Here is a 24,492-nt window from a genome sequence, read left to right on the forward strand (position 1 = left end):
AAAAAAAAATGTGTATAAATATGCATATTTATAGTATATAACATAAATATATGTACCGTATAGGCATAATTGCTATCAACTCATATAGTCTTCATTTGTCACTATTGTAGCAATCTTTTATTAACCTTATAAAGCTGAGATTTAAGAAACTTCAAACAGCATCAACCATTAATAGGGTTCGTTGTTCTTCTGTAAACTGCCTGTCATTTCAAATGACAGATACACTCTTTACTCGTAGTCATCTTTATTTAAATGTTTGATGTGGCAGATATGGCCTCATTTGATATTGTACAAAATATAACAGTCAAAAACAATGTTGTATAATGCAAGGTAAGCATAGAGGAGCATATTACTTCAATTTAGCTTTTAAAAGAGTCTTTGGCCTCAGGACAGCAGCAGTCTTCAGAGAGTGAAGCTGGGCAGCAGGGCGGCACTCTTTTTCTCTTGGATTCGCTGCAGGAAAATATAAGCTAAATCTTGCAGATTCTCATGGTCTATAAATTTGTTTTATTTTATTATAATTTTTATATTTCTCGAGTCTCCTCAAATCAATGGCCTCTAAAAGTCTGATAGAGCTTCCATGTTTATAGAGTTTTCCATACTTGATGTTATGTTAACCATCAGGAGCTTTCCGCAGCCATTGGTAGAACTGTAGCTCGTACAGTGTATGCCATTTTACATTAGCTTGAACGATCTCAACGGCTCGAGCGAATGCAGGTGACATCCCTCCTCCACTGGTTTGGATAAAGTCTTTCAGCTGAGGAGAAGAACAAACAACAAACACAGAAATGATTAACATAGTTATGAATTCAAGGTATTCTCCAGACTGGCATTTAAAATGATCCTTGAATTTAGTGAGTCTGATACATCTGATGTACAGTAGGTAGTTCTGTGTTTGTGTGTGGAAGTGAAGTCCCCCCAGCACCCTCATATCAGATAGTTAAACAGTGGCAGCATATTCAATGCATTTAGATGCAAATGCCTGACATGTAATTTAGCAGATAACAACACCTTGCATTTAAATAACAGAATTATCTGTGTTGTTGTTTTTCTGGAAGGAAAAAGAACTTGGGTATCTGTCTGAAAAAAAGACCTGCTCACCTCCACCACCAATTACAGGCATTAAAAATCATATCAAAAATCTCAATTGATTTAAATTAGTTACAAAAAAGATTCACAATAGCTTGGGTCATGAGATGTAAAAGAGTTAACACATGTTCCATGATAATTATCCATGTTAAATGTACCACTGATCGTACTTAAAAAATAAATCTGTTCCCTTTCGTAGTTTACTTCAACGCTGCATCAGAGCTGACACCATGGGAATATACAGGTGGTCACAAGGCCTGAAGCCCTATACATGTACACCAATTTATTTGTTGATGGTGATTATGTGACTCCCAATAATGAATGCACAAAGACATTTCCTGAATTATGTCCTGCTTGTGCTGTGTTTTCAAATAGTGATGTAGGTAAATCCAAAACTATTGATGTGCCAAAATGTTCTGTTGAAAATTTTAAGAATCCTGATGTGTCTTATTTACAGTCAAGGAGTGAATGTGCAGACAAAGTCAGTGTAGTGCAGCCACATGGACTGTTGATGTAAATGTTTCTGTAACATCTGAGACTAACGTGAAAGATTCTGTTCATGCTGATTTTGATAATTCTTATGGTTTTTGGTCATTGTCTTCACGTTTTGAGGTCCTGTGTGAATACCTAATCAAAGTGCAACTATCTGATGACACTCAGGATTTGTTCTCTAGTGGTACATGAGGAAAATTGTATGATTCATCCTCACAATATTTCCTCAAAGATGGCTTGCTTGGTAGAAAGTGGAGTTCACACGAAGAGTGTTCTCCTGAATTTAAGGCCAAGACCATAGTCCTTTGCAGATTCAAAGAATCAGATTTAAAGCTATCTTTTTTAGGGAGTTGCTGGTCTAGTCATACTGGGGTAATGAAAATGCATGATTGGATCATGTGCAGGTCTAAGCTAAAGCTAGACATGGCTAGGTTTAAAAAAATATTTTCATACTTGTCAGACTACTGGAAAGTCCAATCAAATAGTGCCAGTTACAGATTGCTGGCCTTTCAGATTTTCTAGTACTCCAGACTGTCATAAGAACGTGCAGGTCAGCGTCAGTCTTTTACACCCCCCATGTGTCTCCTGTACCTCCTGTGTCATATGGCCTATTGTCTACCTCTGTGACACCAAATACGAGTTCTTCGACTTCTCTTGGTTAATCCCCAGGCACTGTAAAAGACCATAGCATATTTGACTCTTCCTTAGCAGAAGATAGTGGGGATGTGACCGTTCCATCTCACTGGAATTGGTGAAGGATGTCTCAACAATTATGAAATTCTTGACCATTTTGTCCAGCATTTGCTGAGCTTGTCTGAAAAAGACAAAGCTAATTTTGTAGCATTGTTGATCTCTCTTTTATCTGTGCCCAGCTGCACTGTTGTCAGTGAACTTTACTTTGATCTTGGTTTATCACAACAGTTTAAGCATTATGCTTCTCGAGCCAACCAAATGAGAAGGGAGTTACTTAATAATGTGTGCTGTGAAAATCTGACAGAGCCTAGATTTAGTTCAAGTCCTACTGTCTTTGTGAACAAAGGTGATTGTTCTTATGGTTTCCATGCTATATATGGAGTGCTACTGCTGTGTGGCGTTCTTGCAGGAAGAGAAGCTGATTGCTTTCTGTGCACATTTTCAGTGCCTCCTATGAATCGTGGCTGACAAACTCTTACCCCCTGCATGTTCCCATCACAAGCGAGTGTTTGGAGATTGGATCTGCACTGTTCAGAGGACCATGGTCTTCCGGCTAGCCAAAGACATGTCCATAGACATGACATGTCCATTGTGAAACGGAGGGCAAGCCCCCATTCAGCTGATGAAATTGGGGCATACAAACCCTCCGTTGCTCACTTTGTCAAACCGTTGCTCCCTTGTCTGCCCTTTAGACATCGAGTCAATTCCACTGTTCACCATGACTCGAGATTTCTGAATTTAATGAGTGTCTCAGTCACCCCTCCCTTTCTGTTGGGGTATGAGTGTGTAGTATGAGCATTAAGAACTCTTAAAATTATTTTCCCTCTATCCCCACAACCAAGTGTTATGTAGCACAACTAAGTGTACAAGAAAGCACAAGTATTCGTTAAGTACATTGTTGCAAGAACCACACATTGTCCCCCCCATTATGAATGCTGGGACCATTGTGATAGGCCAATCCGTTTCCAATTTCTCCCAAGTTCACACACTCCTCCCTGCTCAAAATGCCAGGGATGAAAACATGAGGTTGAGTTACCTGCTTTAGATACATTACAGTGCCCACCTTACACATTCTTGTGTAATACAAGGCAAAAACATAATTCATTGCCACTCAATCAGCCGCAGTAACGTGGGAACAAAAGTCGCCCTCCACTGCGTCACTGCATGTAATCCAGCTGCCAAAATTAAGCCAAGGGCACCATATTGTGGTCACTCATCACCATTGCACAACAGAAAATTATGCTATCCCTGTGTTAACCCCCACTGTCTGCATGCTTATCAGCCTAGCAACAGTTACAATCTTTATCTAAATTTGAGTCCTCCCATTTGGACTTTCTTTAGCAACTTCATGAAATGCATGTTAATGGCTCTAGCCCATCCAAGGCTCTAGGGCAATCACATTTTGAATAATTTTGATGATTGGTTGGTGTTAGCCAACACAGAAAGTCTGGCTGCCCAACATCAATATGCCATTCTCAGCCACTTGGACAGTTTAAGACTGAGAGTCAAACTAGACAAGAGTGCTCTGTTGCCAAGGCAACAGAGATAAGAATTGTAACCATATTCAATATGAAGAATGTAGGTGCACCTGTCTCCAGCTCACGTTCAGTCATTGTGCCAGTGCCTAGCGATGTTCAAAGAGGGGCATGTTTTCCCTGCGAGAATGTTTCAAAGGATGTTTCTGCATCAATGGCCGACAGGCCCCCTGTTATGCATTTCTTCGGATCAGACTTAGCACAGCATTCGATATGGTTGACCATAAAATCCAGTTTGACTTTGCATCTGAGTATTTGGGCTCAATCTTCTAGTAACGTGGAATCTTCTTAGGCTTTGGCTGGTGTTGCTTCATTGGAGGACATTTGTATGGCGGCAGATTGGGGCCTCTCTGCATACCTTTGTCAGATTTTATAATGTGGATGAGGGTTTAAATCCTGATTCCCGCGTTTTATCTGCTGGAACAGGGATGAAATTATAATTTTTGTATGTGTAGTCCGCTTGTGAGCCAAAATATGCTTGCAATACAGGTTAATACAGTTGGTGGCTACTGGTCGTATGGTGTTGGTATGGTAACGGTATGGTGTACTATTCCTATGGTGTCAGCTCTGATGCAGCGTTGAACTGAACTATGAAAGGGAACATCTTGGTTATGTGTGTAACCCTGGTTCCCTGAGTAGGGAACGAGATACTGCATAGCTGGCCATAATAACTGATTGCTTCACAGGCTTGTGCCTCTTGTAGACAATCTGAGGGGATGGTGCCAAGCAGACGATAAGGAACCTGTGACATAACTCCTCATTGGGCATTGCTTAAAAGCCACTAACAATAAATTAGCATGACTGTATAGGGCTTCAGACCTTGTGACCACCGGCATATTCCCATGGCATCAGCACTAATGCAGCATCTCGTTTCCTACTCAAGGAACCAGGGTTACATACGCAACCGAGACATTTTTAATTATTGTACAGTTCTGCTCCACAGCAATAGATGAATTGCTCTATCAGGATGTTATTGTCAATGACAGAATGTTAATGCTCTGTTTATGAAAACACTTGGGGGGTTGTGTTATCTCCGTGGGAATGATAAATTGTGAAGAGGAAGGCAGCTGTATGAGAAATTGCTGTGCTGCAGTGAGAAGCGTCAGTAGTCTGAGCCCTCTGGGACTGAAGCTGAATTAATTTAAATATGTGCATATGTGTCCCATTTCTTGTAATAAGGTTAAGCAGTTACAATGAGGAAATAACGGCCTAAAAAAGTCCACAGTACAATTTCGCAATCTGCAAAGTCTATTTTTGCTTATTTTCTATACCTTAATACTTTATGTGATCAAAGTTTTTTGGAAGCATTATTTCTTTCATGAAGAGTCATTAGGGGTGTAAAGTAACAAATTCCAAATACTCACATTAATGTAGTTAACAAAGTACAATTCTTTGGAAAATTTGTTAAGTAGTTTAAAAATTGTTAACTTTTACTTAAGTAAATTTTAAGTGCTGTAACTGTACTTTTACTGTGCTACTTTCCCACTGTCTGTATTCACTACTTCCTTGTCATGATTTTATGTTTATCTATGAACGTGATTGGCTAAGGAGAGTCTTATGACTCCCATCCAATCAAATCAGACATAAAAAAAACTTGAACGGCATCTGCAGATTTGGCGCCATCTGTTATGGATGCCTCATGTACAGTTCAACACCTGAACATCACAGCAGCACCTGGAAGGGCTTTTTGCAGTGAAAAAGGCAAATTGCTTGAATGTGTCATGTGAGTTTAACTTGCTCAAGCCAGATATCAGCATTAATCCTGCCTCTAATTTGCAGAAACATATCAAGGTAAATTTTATATTTCTGCTATAACATAGCCTGTAATTTAGCAATCCATCACTGAGATTATTGGGCTGATGTGAGAGATTAAGGCAATGTTATCAATAGGTCTTTGCGATAAAGCAATCTTGATGTTGATCAATATTGATGATAAACTTTTGAGAATTTTCTACAGTTAGCCTATGATCTACATCAAGAACAGGGGTGTTCACTACATCGATCGCGATAGCAAGAGCATCACTGGTTATTTAGATAAAATGTAAAAGATTGATTTTTTTATTTCCTGATGTCTGTAGCTGCGTGCTGTTTGATTGACAGGCGGCTAATGTCTGTGCGCTATTGCGGTTACATGACTAAATTATCAAATACACTTTATTATTCCACCAGTGGCCATCTTGATGAGGCATTAATGTAAACGCAGTCAGTTAGGTCTAAAGTGAATGTATGTTGTTGGACATATCAAATGTTTGACTTGAAGTGTACATGTAATCGAATTGAGCACTGTCTAGTAGGCTATGTCATATAAAGGCAATTAATCAAACAACAATAACAAGGAAACAAGAAAACCACTCTCTGCTTTTGGCTGAATAACTTGAGTAGCTTTAACATAATTAATGTAATAGAATAAATGTAATAATAATATTTGTATTAATATTGTTTTTTTTGTGTGTGTTTTTTTTTTATAATACCGACCCCTGATTAGAGATTGTGTTGATTTGTATAATAAATTACCAGAAAAGTAAAGATGATAAAATAATTTATAATTATGTATAGACTTTATTATGTTTTTTCTAATGCCTGATAGAAAAGTGTCAATCTTTGCAGAGCAATATTTCAGCAGAACATTCCACCAGTCACAAACTTCAGAAAATTGTGGATCATGCATTAGAATAAGAACACAACTATTTCTGGGCTTAAAATATACAGTACAAGAACTAAATCAATGTGGAACATTGTATCTCAAAAAGAGGACAATGTGGCCCCCCATGTGCTATTTAAAGAAACAAATTTTCACACAAAAATGAAAATTCTCTCATCATTTACTCACCCTCATGCCATCCCAGATGTGTATGACTTTCTTTCTTCAGAACACAAATTAAGATTTTCAGAAGAATATTTCAGCTCTGGTCCATAAAATACATGCCAAAATGTTAACGCTCCAAAAAGCACATAAAAGGAATCCTTATGACTCCAGTGGATAAATCAATGACTTCAGAAAGGATATGATAGGTGTGGGTGAGAAACAGATCAATATTTAAGTCCATTTTGCTACAAAATGTTCTCCCTGCCCAGTAGATGGTGATATGCATGAAGAATGTGAATCACCAAAAACACAAGAAGAAGAAAGTGAAAGTTAAAGTGGAGCTTGACTGAGCAGGGAGGACTTGAATATTGATCTGTTATTCACCCAACCTATCATATCCCTTCTGAAGTCATGGATTTAACCACTGGAGTCACATGGATTAGGCTACTTTTATGCTGACTTATGTGATTTTTGGAGCTTCAACATTTTGGCACCCATTCAAATCAAATCAAATCACTTTATTGTCACACTACCATGTACACAAGTGCAACAGTAGGTGAAAGTCTTGTGTGCAGTTCCGAGCAATATAGAAGTCATGACAGTGACGAGACATATACCAATTACAATAAACAACATATCTACACAATTTACATATCAAATGTACACATACTTACACAACACAATAATAATATACAATGTACAGTAAACAATACACACAATATAGAATACACATACAATAAAAATAAATAAATATTGTGGAGAATATATTTGACTGTCCAGTGTGAGATATAAGATTAATAAAGTGCAGTGCTGATGTATATTGATCATGAGAGATCAAGTGTTCAAAAGTCTGATTGCTTGGTGGAAGAAGCTGTCATGTAGTCGGCTGGTGCGGGTCCTGATGCTGCGATACCGCCTGCCGGAAGGTAGCAGTGAGAACAGCCCATGACTCAGGTGGCTGGAGTCTCTGATGATCCTCCGAGCTTTTTTTACACACCCCCTGTTATGTCCTGGAGGGAGGGAAGCTCACTTCTACTCTAGTAAAACATTAGAACATTAACAGACGGTGATGCAACCAGTCAGGATGCTCCCTACAGTACTGGGGTAGAACCGTGTGAGGATGTGGTGGTTCATTCCAAACTTCCTCAGCCGTCTCAGGAAGAAGAGGCGCTGGTGAGCCTTCTTCACAATGGCCTCAGTGTGGACGGACCATGTGAGTTCCTCAGTGATGTGGACACAGAGGAACTTGAAGCTGCTGACTCTCTCCACCGGTGCTCCATTAATGGTGATGGGGCTGTGTACTCTGTCTTTCCTTCTGAAGTCCACTACAAGCTCCTTGGTTTTACTGACATTGAGGGAGAGGTTGTGCTCCTGACACCAGCGTGTTAGTGTGTGCACCTGCTCTCTGTAGGCTGTTTCATCATTGTCAGTCATCAGACCTACCACCGTCATATCATCAGCAAACTTAATGATGCCATTGGAGCTATGTGTTGCCACACAGTCATGTGGGGGGGCTCCAGTGTTGAGGGTCAGTGATGAGATGTTGCTGCCCATTTTAACCACCTGACATCTGCCTGACAAGAAGTCCAGGATCCAGCTACACAGCGAGCTGTTTAAGCCCAGAGCCCGGAGTTTCACATCAAGCTTGGAGGGCACTATGGTGCTGGAGGCTGAGCTGTAGTCTACAAACAGTATTCTCACATACAGTATGTGTTCCTTTTTTTCAGATGGGAGAGAGCAGCGTGTATTGTAGATACAATGGCATCATCAGTGGAGTGGTTGTTGTGGTAGGCAAACTGCAATGGGTCCAGTGAGTTGGGCAGCACAGAGCAGATGTGATCTCTGATTAGCCTCTCAAAGCATTTGCTAATGATGGGGGTCAGAGCAACAGGACACCAGTAATTTAAACAAGTGATTTTTGATTGCTTTTGTACAGGCACAATGGTAGACGTTTTGAAGCATGTGGGGACTACAGACAGGGAGAGGGACAGGTTGAAAAATGTCTGTAAAAACACCAGCCAGTTGGTTCGTGCAAGCTCTGGTGACGTGGCCCAGAATGCCATCTGGACCCACGGCTTTACGGATGTTCACCCATCGGAAGGATCGGGTTACATCCGCAACAGAGAAGGAGAGTGAACCAACCTCTGTAGCGTCGGCCGCGAGTGCTCTCTCCACGAGTATTGTCCTCGAAACTATTGTCCTCGAAACTAGCATAAAATGTATTAAGCTCATCCGGGAGAGAGGCAGCGGTGTTCACGGCAGAGTTTTTATTCCCTTTGCAGTCCGTGATGGTGTTAATTCCCTGCCACATACTTCTAGAGTGTTGGTGTTGAACCGTCCTTCAATTTTGTGCCTGTACCGGTATTTGGCTGCAATGATAGAGTTACGGAGGGCATAACTGGCTTGTTTATGCCCCTCCGCATTCCCAGAATCAAAAGCGGAGGTCCACGCATTAAGTGCCGTGCGAAGATCTCTGTTAACCCATGGTTTCTGGTTGGGGTAGATCCGTATTGTTTTGGTCTGAACAACGTCCTCTACACACTTCCTGATGAAACACGTTACGCTATCAGCGTAAACCTCAATGTCGTCATTAGAGGTGGACCGGAACATCTCCCAGTCCGCGTGATCAAAACAGTCTTGTAGCATACAGCCTGATTGGATCGACCAGCACTGGATCATTCTGAGGGTGGGTGCTTCTCGTTTCAGTTTCTGTCTATAAGCGGCAAGAAGCAGAACGGAAGAGTGGTCCGATTTGCCAAATGGTGGGCGGGGGAGGGATCTGTAGCCATCCCGGAAAGGAGAATAGCAATGGTCCAAAACCCGCATTGTATGAACCAAAAGAGCTGAGATATTCTTCTAAAAATTGTAATTTGTGTTCTGCAGATGAAAGAAAGTCATACACATCTGGGATGGCATATGGGTGACTAAATAATGAGAGGATACATTTTTCTGTGTGAACTCAGTACTCAATACTCACTACTCATGAGTACTCTTACTTGAGTAGATTTTAGGACAGGTACTTTTACTCTACTCAAACTAAAGAAATTTTAAGAAGTAACAGCACTTTTACTTGAGTATTATTTATCAGTACTCTTTCCACCCCTGATAGTCATCAATTGTTTATCAATTTAGTTTGATTGATTTGGATTGCAGGTTGTCTCAGAGTGTGTGTAAGCTCAGACTCACCTCATTCAACTCGGCCTCAGTGTTGAGAAACTCAGTCACACCACTGATTAATTTAGAGTTCATAAATAAAGCTTCACCATACCTGTGAACGAGAGACACAGTTATTAAAACACTTTTGTTTATATATCACACCACATCATTCTAATGAGCCCAGCAAACATACACCAATAAATATTTCTCTCTATAATGCTCTCTGCCTCTCCAAACACAAACAAGAATATCAGATTCACCAATGAATAACTAATGACAGTGTGAAAGCAAATTGAAATTCATATGAGGGATTGAAGGTTAAAGTCATAGATAAACAGGGAGATAAATGAAGGGGCTCTATCTGCTAGATTTACCAGGAATTCAATATTTCCCATTTCTCTCTGAAATTCCTCCATGCTAAATGTCTTCCGAGCGGATTGCGGCCCACATGTATGATGACATCAATCACGTCTTGATCTGGTACCAGGTCAGAGGTCAGGGACAGGTTCAGGAGTCTGTGAACAACAAAACAAAGAGGAGATATGAACAGACGCACAGAATATGAAGACTGTTCCCACATTTTCTGTTTGACATTGAAGGAAAATTTGTGATATCAATTTAAACATGGTAAAATATGTTATACAGTATGTAATAAATACAATCTTGTTGGTAGCTGAAGGCATTATTAAAGTAGCCAAAACATATTTTAAACAAAAACAATCTGAGGGCACATATAATGTTAAGTCCTGGATATAAATCAAGAATAATTTATGATGGACAAATGAATTGCTAAAAAGAATTGGTAATGATGACGAGGAGGAGACAACTTAATTTGTAACAATTTGGGAAAAAATATGGTCCATAAATCTGGAACTACTTCATAGTCATGCAGTTATAGAAAATGAATGAACACCTTTGGTACATGTTTCAACTAGTGAAGATTTTAACAATGGTATAAACTCAAAAGGAAGATTTGGGACTGATATACAAAATAGATTAATGTCTTCTATTCAACACATATGAATCTTTTCATGTCTGTTTTAATTATGCTATTTCAATCATTTTCTCAGATCATTTTGCACCAGTTTTAAACTTGAGCAAATCTGAGATGAAAATGCATAAAATAAAAATTTTCTTTGCCATTTTCTGCCACTGACAGGCAAAGTGATACACAATTATTCAAAATGTGTTTTCAATAGTGTGGGCAGCATTTTCAAAAAGTTATTCAACTGAGAAGCCCAAATCAAACACGGACAGACCCATTCACTTCAATTTGGAGCAAAAATGTCAAGTAGACAAAAAAGGGCAGAAGTAGACAAATGAATGGTTACACATAAAGACACCGTCACAGTGATCAAGTTTTCAGTTTGCAATTACATGAGAGGTGAATCACTTCACGGTGGTTTGGGTCATTTTATTCAACTGCTGTTCTGGTTTGAACTCTAGAGCTGTTGTTCTTTGAGTCACTTGTACCATCTTTTCACGAACACACTGGAGATTATTGCCACGGTGACAAAACACACATCTGTGTGCAGACCGCAGTTTCACAGCTCAAAAATGTGGCATCTTCTGGTTCCTCTGTGGACAAGTGGGAACAAGCTCTGCAGAACAGTTTTATTTTGCTGTGATGATTCTTAAATCTTTTTTTTGCATGTTCACACTTGAAATATAGTTTGCAATTCTGATTGAGTTTGTAGTTCTGTCATCTGACTCATGTTATAGAATTCTAGGAGAAATATTTGTGGCAGTATGAAAATGTCCACATGTCTGTTTAAAACCCCTAAAAGTACTGACAATCATGACATCCCCTGGCTATGTTTGGAATACCACACTATTATACTACGAACAACATTATTTCTAATTTCAGTTTTTACAGTATTGACATTTTCTATATGCATGGAATACAATGTTGGTCTACTACATTAACGTTAAATGTGCTGTACACAAACAGAGCTTACTACATGAAACGCTGTAACAAATACAAACTACTCTCGTTACAGTACTTGAGTATAAATAAATAATAGTACTTTTACTTGAGTTGAGTATTCAACTTCACTACAGTTATTTTTCACCACAATTACAAAGTTCAAAAACAATAAATACAAATATTTCTGAAATTTTGGGAAGTCTATTGGGAACAAGAAATCTGCAAGTTATAAGCACTAAATCAATTTATAAACTAAAATGCGCTGTGTGTGTCACGACGGAAGCCCACAGGGCACATCATTGAGCACAGTGTGTCCTCTCCACTCTAGCTTCTTCGAGATTTTCTGCCCTGTCACTTCACAAGAACTGTAATACTGTGATTTTCTGCATATTTCATTTTATTCTGGAAAGGAGCCATTCATTCAGGTACGAGGGAACACGTCTGAACACGTTTAACCACTGATCAAACTTCACTTGTTTTTAAGGTAGGCAATGTTTAAAATAAACTGTCCTAGCTGGTAATACTCGCTCACGGTGCTGTACTGTACTTCCCTGCCCCTTGCTGCTGTTTATCTGTCTGAAAAGCCTTACCTGCTAGAGGCCAAAAGTGTGCAAGGGACTTAATTCAACTATTTCAACCCATTATAATAATTTGCTGTTAATGAGTTTTGCACTATTTTTGATCAATTTAATGCATCTGACACTTGAGAAAATGTAGACGTCTGAACGCAAAAATGAAAAATGTAATATCCTCAGTCTTTGGAGTCCTGCAGAGATCTGAACAACGGACATCAGTATCATTTAAATTACAGGCAGGATTACTGCACTGACAGTCAAACATTATACTGAAATTAGTAGACCTAATATAGGTTTAAGAAAATCTCAGAGATCTCCACCTTTCAACCTCTAAATGAATCATGACAGTGCTGTTGAGCCTCTTTTCTGAAGATAGTAGCTGCATGTACATGGACACTTGTAATCCGTTTGTGATCAGACAAGAAGCTCAATCCGAATAAAACCATGTATCTCATGCAACCATGCCAATTGGATTAAATTGGCCACATCCGGATTTCATTTCATTCGGATTGTAAGGAGTGGTCTAAACCTTTTCTAATCCATTTGAAAAGAGTATTTTTGCCATGTAAACAGTTGATCTGATTCAGGGCCAGTCAACCCATTAGGCGACACAGGGAAGCGCCTAGGTTGGCATCACTTCGGGGGCGCTGATCTATCGAGCCAGTAAGTATGTGTCAAACTAAATGTGCCCTGTGTGCCTCCGATGAGGTGTTGTGGTGCTCCCCATGGAACAAATGGACCGTGTACTAAATGCCTTAATTACCATACTACTCTACTGTACTGCAATAAAAAAAAAAAAAACAGTGAGATTAGTATGGATAGTATGCCATAGTGAACATGGCCATAAACTCAGCGGGGCTCATGAATCGAAGTGATGCCTGATGCATGAATGAATCAGTCTTTTGAGTCAGTTCTTCTCAATGAACTTGTCCAACATGCAGGCTGAATCGTTTGAAGAGCTTTGTCATGCAGTAACGGGATGCTTTAGAAGACAGAGAACAAAAACAATGCTGAATAAAGTGAATATTTACTTACAATTAATTGAAACAAAACCTGCAGCTGCATTCAGTCATTTGCCAGGGATGAAGAGCATGTGCGAGTGCAGCCTGTGAACGATTGTCTACTGCAGGTAAAGATACTTTCTAAATAAAAGTGTATCAAAATCCTTACATTATATGAAAGCACTTAAAAGTACCAAAACCAAACCAATACCATGTTCTTTGGAGTAGTCTTCCATAAAAATACCACGATATAGGCCTGCTGTATATAATAAAAATACCAAGGTTTTACCATATTATATCATCACTGTACCATGATACTGTCACAGCAGGCTTTTGAGAAAGGTAACTTTGATAAACTTAATTTTGTGCTGTGTATTGTGAAAAGGTGACAATATGTTTTTTGTCCATCCATTAATGCTACACAATATATATATATATATATAGGCTACTAAAGAAAATGTTGAAATGATGCTCCAAAAATCAACAGAAATGAATGCTTTTGTGCTGTTTTTGCAAAATGAATAATAAAAAAATATTTTAAACCCCCCTACAACATCATAGTACAATAGATTGTATACTTGATGGGCCCCAGATTCAACAGTAATGATGAAAGCCTATAAATGTGCCTGCTGTGAAATATACTATACAATGTGCATATATATATTTTTATATATATATAGTGCACTGTGCCTTGGTTTACAAACACTTTACATTAAAGTCATTCCTACATATAGTGATACCCATTTATGATGCCATAACATGCACTTGCATATTTCTTCCCAACACTGTTATAATTCTCCATTATAAATCACCATTCTCATCCTGCTATTAAGTTTGAGAGGATTCAGGGCACCATGAAAAGCTTCTACAGCAGCCATTGCCTTTGCTGGCCCATCAGAGGAGTGAGTGGGGCTCTACTACTGTGAGTGACATTGTTTGTGACTTTTCAAGGTGCAAGAGTGTTAACTGACCTGTTGAGCAGGAAGATGTTGTCACTACAGGTCAAGGCCTCCAGAAGAATTTTCTTCTCAGAGACAGCAGTGGAGGAGTGGAACTTCATCCAGATAAACTCCCAGACATCTTCATCCATCAGAGAAACGCCTGTGCAGTACACAATATCCCGCACGTTGGGGGGAATCCTGGAGGACAGAACATTGACAGTAACTTTTCGGGCCCCTGCACACTTCCAACGAAAATGAAAAACGAACGAGTGTGACATAATTTTAATTTAACCATTTTAGCTCGCCATGGTGAACATTCAGGAAAATGTTTTGGGTTACTTAACTGTAACCCCTGTTCCCTGATAAAAGCGGAACGAGATGCTGCACTGACTTAGCGCTTTGGGAACAACTTTAGGTGTGACCAGCTGTGAATATGTGTTCAACACATCAATGAAATTGACCAGAATTTATAGTCTCTGCTGGTGACATCATAGGATGCACCTGTAGCAGGGCTATAAATAGATGCGTCACAGGTGCATCGTCAGGTATTTTGTCTGAAGAGCAGTCCTGGGGCATCCCAGTGCGGCAATGAAGTGCAACATCTCGTTCCACTTTTATCAGGGAACAGGGGTTACAGTGTTGACTGACTTAGCGCTTTGGGAAAGAGAATACCCACGCCACCGCACTGTGGATGTCCGGACCCCTCACGGTTGTGTAGTGTGCTCACAAGTCTCAGATATGAGCTTGTGATGTTGACTCAAGGACATAAGAGCCCGGAGTGGCATCCAAACTATAAAATCTTATGAATGTGTGTGGAGAGGACCAGCCTGCCACATCACAAACATGCTGCAGAGGGACACCTCTAGCCACAGCTTTAGAGGAGGTGACCCCTCTGGTAGAGTGAGCCCTGATACCTACTGGCGAAGCTTGACCGTGCCTCGTAGGCCAAGGCAATAGTGTCCCTTACCCAATGCGACAGTCTGCTTGGTGGCGGCCGACCCCTGTTGTGGACCCCATGACAAACTAATAGTTGCCCTGACTTACGCCACTGGCTAGTGTGGTGGACATAAGTCTGAAGGGCACAGACTGGACAAAGTCTGTGAAGTTTTTCCTGCTCCGGCGTTGTAAATGGCGGGGAACAGAAGGCTTCGAGTGTGACCAGATGCACAGTCGAGAAAGGATGAGGGTGCAAAATTGCTTTAGCCATTCCTGGGGCAAAAAAATCGAAGCAGGCTGGCAAGACAGACAGAGCCTGTAGATCCCCAGCATGTGCCTGCTGACAATTTTTCCTCTAGAAAGTCCAGATCTGAAGCAATCTGGCAGTTAACTGGATCTGCATTATGTGCACTGCACCATCTTTCAAAGACACCCCATTTATTTGCATAAATTCTTCTAGTAGAGGGAGCCCTAGCACTTAGAATGGTCTCGATAACTTCATGCGAAAGCCCACTGTCCCTCAGTTGGTAACCTTCAGGGGCCAAACATGAAGGTTCCACAGCTTGGGCTGGGGATGAAATATTGTCCCCTGTGCCTGAGACAGAAGGTCCCTCCTGTCCGGAATCGCCCAAGGCGAGCCATCGAGGAGAGACATCATCTCTGAGAAGCATACCCTGTTCGGCCAGGGTGGCGCTATCAGTAAGAGGCAGGACCCTTGCTGGCGAACTCTGGCCAAGACTCCCGGGAGCAGAGAAACCTGGGGAAACGCATACAGGACCATCGTGTCCAGACCCAGGAGGGCTGGGTGACTCAGAGAGAAGTAGAGGGGACATTGCGCTGTCTGTTGAGAGGCAAAGAAGTCCACTTCTGCCCTGTAAAATCTCACCCAGATTTGTTCCACTACCTCAGGGTGGAGTTTCCACTCCCCTGTCTGCATTTTATGTCTGGACAGTAAATCTGCTCCCACATTCAGGCATCCAGGGATATAAACTGCCCTGACTGACAGGAGTTTGCCCTGGGCCCAAAGGAGAATCTGACATGTCAGAGTGTTCAGCTGGCATGAACATAGACCTCCTTGATGATTTATGTAAGAGACTGCTGCTGTGTTGTCCACTCGCACCAGGACATGGCAGCCTCTCAAATGCTGGAGGAAGTATTTCAGGGCCAGAAATACAGCCATCAACTCGAGGCAATTGATGTGCCAATCGAGCTGATGACCTTCCCATTCCCCTTGAGCTGGACGATCACTTAAGACCGCTCCCCAGCCCGTCAGGGAGGTGTCTGTCATTAGCAACCTGCAACGGCAAGACGTACCTAGAATGGGACCCAAAGTAAGGAACCGGCATCTGAACCACATAGAAAGGGAAAGAAGTTTGTGGCGCGTAACCCTTATTAGCCTTAGGGGACTGGCCCTTGGATGAATTCCCCTGGCTTTTAGCCACAACTGAAACAGTCTCATGTGCAGAAGGCCCAAAGGGATCACCGAGGACGCAGATGCCATGAGACCTAGTAATCGTTGATTCTGACGAACAGTGCAACCTTGGCCTAGCCTGACTTTGATCAGGGTGTTCTGAATGGACACGATTCGAGCGGGAGACAATTGTGCCCACATCGTGATCAAATTCCATACAACGCCCAGATAGGTAATTCCCTGAGTGGGAGAGAGAACGCTCTTTTTGACCTTGAGTCTCAGACCCAAAGAAACCAGATGAGCTAAGACGTTATCCCTGTGCTGAACTGCCAGTTCTTGAGATTGTGCTAGTATCAGCCAGTCGTCTATGTAATTCAGAATGCAGATGCCCCGGAGTTGCAAAGGAGCCAGTGCTGCATCCATGCATTTCGTGAATGTGCGGTGTGATAGGTCTAGGCCGAATGGAAGAACCCAATATTGGAAGGCTTCGCCCCCAAAAGCGAACCTCAGGTACTTCCTGTGCTGTGGCAGAATTTCTATATGAAAGTATGCGTCCATGAGATCGATCGTGACTAACCAATCGTGATGTTGGATTTGGGACACGACCGTCTTGATAGTTAGCATCTTGAACTTGAACGCCCTGACTGAGCGATTCAAGCCTCGAAGATCTAAGATCGGACGCAACCCCCCACCCTTCTTGGGAACCAGTAAGTATCTGCTGTAATAACCTGACATTTTCTCTGGAAGGGGAACATGTTCTATGGCCCCTTTGACCAATAGATTTTGCAGTTCTTTTCACAGTAGACATGCTTGCACCGGTTTCACGGTAGTGGAAATCACGACGTTGAAACGCAGAGGGCGGCAAACAAATTGAATTCTGTAGCCTTTTTCTACTGTTCTTTTCCACATAGAAATACCTGGCAGAAGTTTCCACGCTGCCAGGTTCTCTGAGATGGGTATTCATTTTGACACTTCCTGTTGAGGGGATGTCGAATGTTCCGTGTCCTGGACTAAGGCAGGAAGCAACGGTACACCCAACATTTCGCTGGAAGCCTCTAACTCCCGAAACACCAAAGGCGGTGGGAATGGAGAGGTTTCGTGGGGGTATCGGGAGGGTCGAAGTGGATGATACACGCGCCCCCGTCCCTAGGGGGGCTACTCCTAGGGTTTTTTTCCTCTTAGAAATGACTGCCCTGAGGTCTTGCTTTGGGGGCTGCTGAGGGTGACGAGCCGGTCTCCAGTCTCTACGAGGGGGAGCATGACTCGCTACACTTTGTTTTTGAGCCTCCCTTCTAGAAGTGGCCGATGGCCCCTCACCCCGAGTACGGCGAGGAAGGACTTGCCCAAAGGCTTCCTCGTGATTATTCGCCTCCTGGAACCTGGTGATAACTACATTCATAGCGTCACCAAATAAGCCAGAAAGCGAAACCGGGGCATCGAGAAGGAAAACTTTGTCCTTGTCTCAGATGCCCGACAGGTTGAGCCATAAGCGTCTCTCCGTGCTGACTAAAGTGGTCAACTCCGTGCTGGCCCGTGCGGCCTGTGCGCTTGGTCGCGCGGAGACAGATCTGTGGCTTGACGAAGCTCGGAGAAAGCCTCCTCGTCGACCGTGGTGCCCGCACTCAGGTCCTTCAGCAGATCAGCCTGGTACGCCTGCCATAGTGTGCAGGGCAGCACCAGCCTGACCTGCTGCCTGATAAGCCTTCCCCACAAGTGTGGAGGTGGTCCTGCACGGCTTTGTGGGGAGAGTGGGTCTTTTTTAACGATGATGCCGAGCCAGGCGAGAGATAACCCGCAAGTGTCTCTTCAACCGGCGGCATCACCGAATACCCCCGTGCCTCAGTACCCACGAAAGTCGAATATATCGACGTCGAGGTCACGAAGACACGGGAAGTATAAGGTTTCCTCCATGAACGAGAGAGCTTGTCATGGATGTCATCAAAGAAAGGAAGGTTTTGATGAGGCGTTCCCTTCCCTTGGCCACCAGACAGAAATCTGTCCTCCAACTTGGAGCATTTGGGGGTCTCTTATGGCTCATGAAGGCTCATGAAGCACCACACACACACACACACACACACACACACACACACACACACACACACACACACACAGAGTGATCTGAAGACAAAAGATCTGATGATGCACCTGTGAAGCATCCATTTATAGCCCTGCTACAGGTGCATCCAACGATGTCACCAGTAGAGGCTATAAATTCTGGTCAATTTCATTCAATATTCAAAGCTGGTCACACCTCAAGTTGTTCCCAAAGCGCTAATTCAGCGCAGCATCAAAGTGTAGCTTTTTGACAGGGAACGTATAACTTGCTGCTAAATATGGTCCATGTCATCATCAGGTGTGACCTAGAGCTCCACCTACATTGAGGCTGACAGCTACTGTGCCCTTCAAGTGGACTTGGAAAAATCATAGTTTTGAGTTCCGAGCACATGAATGACCCAGCAATGTCAGAAGTTCAAGTGGGAAACTCAGAATTCTAGATGATACCCTAGTAGCCCATTTGGGAGGAGTCCTAAACTTTCAACATGGTGGAGGAGAGTACAGTTTCTGTAGTGAATGACAGATTTTGTGAATTTTTCTGAAAACAGCTTATTGTTAGTGCTTGCTGTTTTGGTCATATTCATTTGTGTACTTTATATCTTTAAACATTCTATGCATGTTGTACATTTTTACACCATGCAAATGGATTGTATTTGACCAAAATTCCATTATCGTCAGCAAGCTAACTGAGTGATATGTATTATGGTGTCAAAACAAAAGTTTTTCAAGAAATATGAATGAATGAACCTGTCATCCATGTTTCCTGTTCTTTCCGACAACAAAGCATGTGAACACGACATACTCGTAATTAACACTACGGAAGTGGGAAGTAGGAAAATTCCTATAGCATATGAAGGCAGCATAATTCCTACTTAGTCAGTTAAGTCAACATGAACACACCTGTGTGCAGAGTTATTAGCAAGCTTGTGCAAATTAACCTATATCTGTACGATCACTCATATAGAATTTAAAAAAAAACATGTCTGCAATATTGTTTAATTAGTCTTCAAAAGTACTGAAATCTACTCAAACACACTAAAGTGCCCATTCACTCATGTTCCATGTGCAGCCAAAGGCATTCACACATCTACCCAAAGTGAGATGTTCCTATCATCATTCTTTTGTCTGATGGCCAGACACACATCTGACCATCATTACTCTTTTACACCCATCTTTGATATAGCATCAGTGAATCTAAATTAACAGTGTAAGCAGCGCATAATAGTACAGTATATAGCGTGTTAGTGCTTTAGTGCCTTAGTGCCATTAAATCAGAAAACAAGACAAATTACGCATGTTCTACTGCAAATATAATACCAATGCCATCAAGTGGTTAAATCTTTTACAGATCTCAGATAAATTCTATTCATAGAATGGGTATTGAAAATTTGCATTTTTTTTAAATGCACTCTGCGTGTCACTTCAGTCTATTATGATGAACTTCAGAGGATGGACTGATGCCAACTCCAACCATAAGACATGGGATATATCATACGCCACTGCCTGAACCTTGGACTCAGTATAGACCTCACTGAAATGACTGGCCGGTTGAACTGTGATGCACCTCACTGATTTCTGTCTGTATCACCTTGGTTTAATGATGGACTGCACTCATATAATGGAATACACAGGCTATAAATTAATTGCCAACAAAACCCCTCATCAGCAACTAACAAGGACAATGCATCTCTGTGAATCTTGGCAGTTAATCCAGGATGAACTTCAAAGACATCATATTCATTCATCTTACAGTTCATACAAAATCTTTGATTAAATACTGGCTCTTAACACTTACTTAGTTTAGTAATTTTAACCATGACTTGCACTATGCATAAGTAATACTGGCATTATATTCATGATGTTAGTCAGAGGGGAACTGGTCCCCACAGTGAGTCTGGTTTCTCCCAAGGTTATTTTTCTCCATTAATCAACATCTTATGGAGTTTTGTGATCCTTGCCACAGTTGCCTTCGGCTTGCTCACTGGGTTTCTAAATACAATTATTATTTAATTATTTATTTTTATACACAATTTACAAACATATTTAATCAAACTACACAATGATGACTAAGACATTATAGATATTACAGTTTTATTTTCTGTTAAAGCATGATTTTTTTGTGAACTTGCGAAGTTCAGAGATTTAACACATGCACACATACTGGTCTGATCAGCATTCCTTTGAATTTTCTTCCCACCAAAAAAAGCAGATTATCATCTGTTGGTTTATATGAATCCAAAAAGAACCCAATACAAATGGAGTAGAATTTAACAAGAATCAAAATATTAAAAGTATTGGCTTTGCTTTTGAAGCACAGACACTATTATGCCTTCTCTTACCCAACACCTCAACGACACACATTTTACACTTAAATGTAACTGCAGGATTTGGTGAGAGACTCAGAGGGAAAAATAGTGTAATTCAGCACTGCACACTGCAGGCAAATGCATAAAGAAAAATAAATTTTCGATATTCAAGTGGTGTTTTTAATACTCGAGTATATGCAAAACGAGTACTCGATAACACAAACATTTGCAATCATTGAAATATTTAACATTTACAACTGAATTGATGGAGTCAAAAACGGGCCATAAATCTATCATTTTAATTTACATAAATGCAGAGGATAACTTTTTAGAGTCAAGGGAATACTCAGTCATAGAGTTACACTGATTAGCATATATGCACATAATCCATGAATTTTATACCCAGTTCACACTGGAAATGTAAGCGCTGCGTAGTTCTAGCAGGAAGACTAGCAGCTGTACAGCATCGCACCATTAACTAGGTAACTTCTAGCCAATCACATGTAAGCATTTGCTTTATAAGTCTGCTCACAATCACATTGCTCTTTCAGTGTGCGAACACAGCAACCTCCACCACCCCACCACCATCAGTTGAATCCCGTCCTGAATGGGAGTTGGCTCATCGCCCCTGCCTCATATCTCTGGCAGGATATGACGGTTTCCGAATACAACTTCTTTGGACCTTTAGACGGGGCTTCCGCGAAACATTACATTACACTTCTGTTTTACATTCATCAAATAAATGTCATCTTAAATTTCACTCATATCTGCAAGTATTCCTGATAGAAGTGAGCAGCACATCATGTCAAAATTATATCACAGCAATTCAGTGGTGGACAGTAATGAAGTAAATGTAATTCGTTACTGTACTTAAGTAGCTTTTTTGCATATCTGTACTTTACTGAAGTATTACATTTGGGGAGACTTTTACTTTAACTCCACTAAATTTCAAAGTGAAATATCTTACTTTTTACTCTACTACATTTTCAAAATCAGTCGTTCCTTTTTATATATGAGTGGATAAAAACGTAACTGGTCAAACGAGCCACCAATCACAGTAGCCTACAGTGCGTGCGCTTTGTTTTGAACTTGCCTTGGCGGCATCTACTAAGCGCGAACCAGGGGTGCGTTTCCCAAAAGCATCCTTAGCCAACTATGGTCGCAAGTTCCGTCATTATCATCATAGTTCAACGAGTAGGTGTTTCCCGAAACCATCGTTCCAACAAACATTCGCAAACAGCATCGCAGAGTTGTGTGGTTGGAACGACAGCTCTCGACCTGTGGTTAGAAGCAGAGTTTCTTGTTATTATAACATGTGGGCTTAATAAATTATTATCTTGAGCCAAATAAGCAAGATGACATTCAGTACAATCAGTATCTTTTAATAAGAAGACATACAAATGTCCTTTATGTCTTTTAGTTTGTCAATAGATTTAAAGCACCGTTTTTGAAGAGTGTGCATGTGTGAACATGCTCTAGTGCGTAAGAACGAGCCTATGATTGAATCTGGAAATAAAGCAAATAACTGAGCAAAATATGAGATAGTCCTCAGATGACATGTCCGTAATTTATAGCAAAACATCTAGCATTAATTCGATCGCAAACAGATTCATTAAAAGTAGTTTTTACTCCACCACATGTGTGACATCATTAACCAACGTGGTTGAACAACCAATTTGCGACAATACGGTTTCGGGAAACAGTCGTGACTAGCAAGTTGATTTCTTCAACAGTGCATCGTACTACGGTAGTGGAGCAGCAAGTTACGTTGTTGTACGGAAACGCACCCCAGAGCCGTTAAATATGAGAGTTGCGAACATAGACGGTTGCGACCGTGATCTCACCGCCGCACGGTCACGTGATTCGTGTAGCTCTCAATAGTTCCAAACAAATTGCATTGACAATGATTTTAAGCGGGGCAGAGAGCAGCAGCTATTATTGCAGCAATTATCAGTAAATATTGACGCATAATGTACATTGCTTATTATGTTGACACTAAAATTACTTGCATATAATAGCATTTTTTTTCTGGGGAGTAGCAGAAACACTGCATTAATACATTTTTGTGTTTAAATTTGGAGGGAAATTGGCTGCTCCCATAACATAGAAAAAAAAAAAAAAAAAAATATATATATATATATATATATATATATATATACACACTAACCTAAAGGATTATTAGGAACACCATACTAATACGGTGTTTGACCCCTTTCGCCTTCAGAACTGCCTTAATTCTACGTGGCATTGATTCAACAAGGTGCTGAAAGCATTCTTTAGAAATGTTGGCCCATATTGATAGGATAGCATCTTGCAGTTGATGGAGATTTGTGGGATGCACATCCAGGGCACGAAGCTCCCGTTCCACCAAATCCCAAAGATGCTCTATTGGGTTGAGATCTGGTGACTGTGGGGGCCATTTTAGTACAGTGAACTCATTGCCATGTTCAAGAAACCAATTTGAAATGATTCGAGCTTTGTGACATGGTGCATTATCCTGCTGGAAGTAGCCATCAGAGGATGGGTACATGGTGGCCATAAAGGGATGGACATGGTCAGAAACAATGTTCAGGTAGGCCGTGGCATTTAAACGATGCCCAATTGGCACTAAGGGGCCTAAAGTGTGCCAAGAAAACATCCCCCACACCATTACACCACCACCACCAGCCTGCACAGTGGTAACAAGGCATGATGGATCCATGTTCTCATTCTGTTTACACCAAATTCTGACTCTACCATCTGAATGTCTCAACAGAAATCGAGACTCATCAGACCAGGCAACATTTTTCCAGTCTTCAACTGTCCAATTTTGGTGCGTTATTGCAAATTGTAGCCTCTTTTTCCTATTTGTAGTGGAGATGAGTGGTACCCGGTGGGGTCTTCTGCTGTTGTAGCCCATCCGCCTCAAGGTAGTGCGTGTTGTGGCTTCACAAATGCTTTGCTGCATACCTCGGTTGTAACGAGTGGTTATTTCAGGCAAAGTTGCTCTTCTATCAGCTTGAATCAGTCGGCCCATTCTCCTCTGACCTCTAGCATCAACAAGGCATTTTCGCCCACAGGACTGCCGCATACTGGATGTTTTTCCCTTTTCACACCATTCTTTGTAAACCCTAGAAATGGTTGTGTGTGAAAATCCCAGTAACTGAGCAGATTGTGAAATACTCAGACCGCCCGCCTGGCACCAACAACCATGCCACGCTCAAAATTGCTTAAATCACCTTTCTTTCCCATTCTGACATTCAGTTTGGAGTTCAGGAGATTGTCTTGACTAGGACCACACCCCTAAATGCATTGAAGCAACTGCCATGTGATTGGTTGATTAGATAATTGCATTAATGAGAAATTTAACAGGTGTTCCTAATAATCCTTTAGGTGAGTGTATATATATATATATATATATATATATATATATATACACACACACACACACCTAACTAATTAATGTCATTTTATTAATAGATTGGTGTGCCAAGAGTGACATTAGTCTTCATGTAGACTGAATTAAGCAAGAGTCTTGTGACAAATTATAATAGGACATTATGGCCATAAAAAATCATAGTACTTGGATA

General features: G+C 41.1%; 1 protein-coding gene across 1 annotated transcript in view; it reads right to left on the reverse strand.

Annotated features, from left to right (window-relative positions):
- Positions 1-243: 243 nt before the first annotated feature.
- The window catches only part of LOC127639169 (thyrotropin-releasing hormone-degrading ectoenzyme-like), a 156,628-nt gene continuing 132,379 nt past the window's right edge, over positions 244-24,492 (reverse strand). The window contains exons 17-20 of the mRNA XM_052121047.1: positions 14,246-14,413; positions 10,146-10,286; positions 9,802-9,883; positions 244-757 (exon numbers count right to left, since the gene is read on the reverse strand). Of these exons, the coding sequence (XP_051977007.1) occupies positions 614-757; positions 9,802-9,883; positions 10,146-10,286; positions 14,246-14,413 (535 nt within the window). The 3' untranslated portion in view covers positions 244-613. The remainder of the gene's footprint in view (positions 758-9,801; positions 9,884-10,145; positions 10,287-14,245; positions 14,414-24,492) is intronic.

This window comes from Xyrauchen texanus, chromosome 47 (genome assembly GCF_025860055.1).
Source record: "Xyrauchen texanus isolate HMW12.3.18 chromosome 47, RBS_HiC_50CHRs, whole genome shotgun sequence".
Taxonomy (NCBI): domain Eukaryota; kingdom Metazoa; phylum Chordata; class Actinopteri; order Cypriniformes; family Catostomidae; genus Xyrauchen; species Xyrauchen texanus.